At 54.8% G+C, this 1,966-nt stretch overlaps 1 protein-coding gene across 1 annotated transcript in view; it reads left to right on the forward strand.

The window, feature by feature from the left end:
- LOC103763048 (dystrobrevin beta) overlaps window positions 1–1,652 on the forward strand; it is a 15,187-nt gene extending 13,535 nt beyond the window's left edge. Inside the window, exons 6-7 of the mRNA XM_029965974.1 lie at window positions 550–716; window positions 1,512–1,652. Coding sequence (XP_029821834.1) covers window positions 550–716; window positions 1,512–1,559 — 215 coding nt within the window. The 3' untranslated portion in view covers window positions 1,560–1,652. The remainder of the gene's footprint in view (window positions 1–549; window positions 717–1,511) is intronic.
- Window positions 1,653–1,966: the final 314 nt, after the last annotated feature.

Below are 1,966 nucleotides of genomic sequence, written 5' to 3' on the forward strand. Positions count from 1 at the left end.
AGAGAGTCCAGAGGAGGCCCTGGAGCTGCTGCCAGGGCTGGAGCCCCTCTGCTCTGGAGCCAGGCTGGGAGAGCTGGGGGGGTTCCCCTGGAGAAGAGAAGGCTCCAGGGAGAGCTGGGAGCCCCTTCCAGGGCCTAAAGGGGCTCCAGGAGAGCTGGAGAGGGACTGGGGACAAGGCCTGGAGGGACAGGACACAGGGAATGGCTTCCCAGTGCCAGAGGGCAGGGACAGATGGGAGATTGGGAAGGAATTCTTAATCCCTGGGAGGATGGGAAGGAATTATTCCCTGTGAGGGTGAGGAGGCCCTGGTTCTGGTTCTGCTCCCTCTCCCTCACCTTTCAGGGTACATTTCCCATGGGAAGGTACAGTCTCCTTCACCTCACTCTCATGTTCCTCTTTGGTTTATTCCTCTCACAATCCCACCCAGAATAAGGAGTGCTGAGGGCCCTGGGGGTGGTTTGGGAGCTGCAACGGAACGGGACGCTCGAGCTTTCCCTGAATTCCACTTCATGCTTTTTTTCCCTTTGCTTTTTTCCCCCCTCCTGGCAGTCTTCCACCCCGTGGAGTGCTCGTACTGCCACTGTGAGAGCATGATGGGGTTCCGGTACCGGTGCCAGCAGTGCCACAACTACCAGCTCTGCCAGAGCTGCTTCTGGCGAGGCCACGCCAGCGGCCCCCACAGCAACCAGCACCAGATGAAGGAGCACTCCTCCTGGGTAACTCGGGCTGCAGCAGCCACCCCCTGCTCATTCCTGCCTGAACTCACAGGCCTTAGCCCACAAACCCACCCCGGGGCTTTCCAGGGTCCCCAGATGGCCAAAGTGTGTGAATAGGAACAGTGCTGGGTTTGTTGTTTGTTCTTCCCTGGGTTAAACCTGGCTGCTGGCCCAGGGAGAGGGGGGGAATGGAGTCCCATCCAGCTGGGAATGGGCTCCAGTGGGGTTACACAGGGGTCAGAGCTGGGACCAGCCCTGTTTAACATCTTTATTGATGATCTGGACGAGGGGATTGAGGGCACCTCAGTCAGGTCGTGGATGACCCCAAGGGGGGTGGGATGTGGGTCTGCTGGAGGGCAGGAAGGGCCTGCAGAGGGATCTGGCCAGGCTGGATCCATGGGCTGAGGTCAGTGGTGTGAGGGACAACCAGGCCAAGTGCCAGGTCCTGCCCCTGGGTCACCACAACCCCATGGAATGCTCCAGGCTGGGGCAGAGGGCCCTGGCACAGCTGCCCAGGGGGGTTTGGAGTGCCCAGCCCTGGAGGTGTCCCAGGAAGGCCTGGCCGTGGCACTCAGTGCTCTGGGCTGGGGACAAGGTGGGGATGGGGCACAGGGGGATCCCTGGGCTGGGAGGGCTTTTCCAACCCAAACAATCCCGTGGTTCTGTTCCCCACAACATGGATTTGTTGGTGGCTGTCCCTGGGCTCAGGTGCTGTTGAAGGTCCTGCTCAGCCCCTCAACGTGGGTGTTTCTCTTCACATCAGTCCCACTTCTCTTACATTGTCCTCTCTTGTAGCTTAAAAATCCCCAAACACTGCCCTTGCTGTCCTGCCCAGAAAGGTAACCAGTTCCCATGGATGCTGTGCTTACACAGGTATTTTATCCAGTGGCACCTTTAAAGACAGTATTTCTTTAAGAGAAAAACACATTATTGCCATTCTCCTGCCAGGTGTAAATATGTGCCTGGAAAACTCTTAATTGAAAAGCCTTAAAGAAATCATCTGAGCAATAACATGCAGCTTGATAATCACAGCTCAAGAAATAAGGGACAGTTTTATGTAGAAAAACCTATTCTATGGCAAAAGATTAAAGCCAAACTTTTACTTAAATTCAAAGAGAAGTTCAGATGGTGATTGGATTATAATTAGTAATTATCTTCACAAGAAAGTGCCATTATAGCATTGCTGTTAAATTTAGAAAATTGGGGCTGGATACCAGTCAGGAGTCGGGAGGGAAAGGAAAATTTAGCCT

This window comes from Manacus vitellinus, unplaced genomic scaffold, assembly GCF_001715985.3.
Source record: "Manacus vitellinus isolate BGI_N305 unplaced genomic scaffold, ASM171598v3 scaffold_128_pilon, whole genome shotgun sequence".
Classification (NCBI taxonomy): domain Eukaryota; kingdom Metazoa; phylum Chordata; class Aves; order Passeriformes; family Pipridae; genus Manacus; species Manacus vitellinus.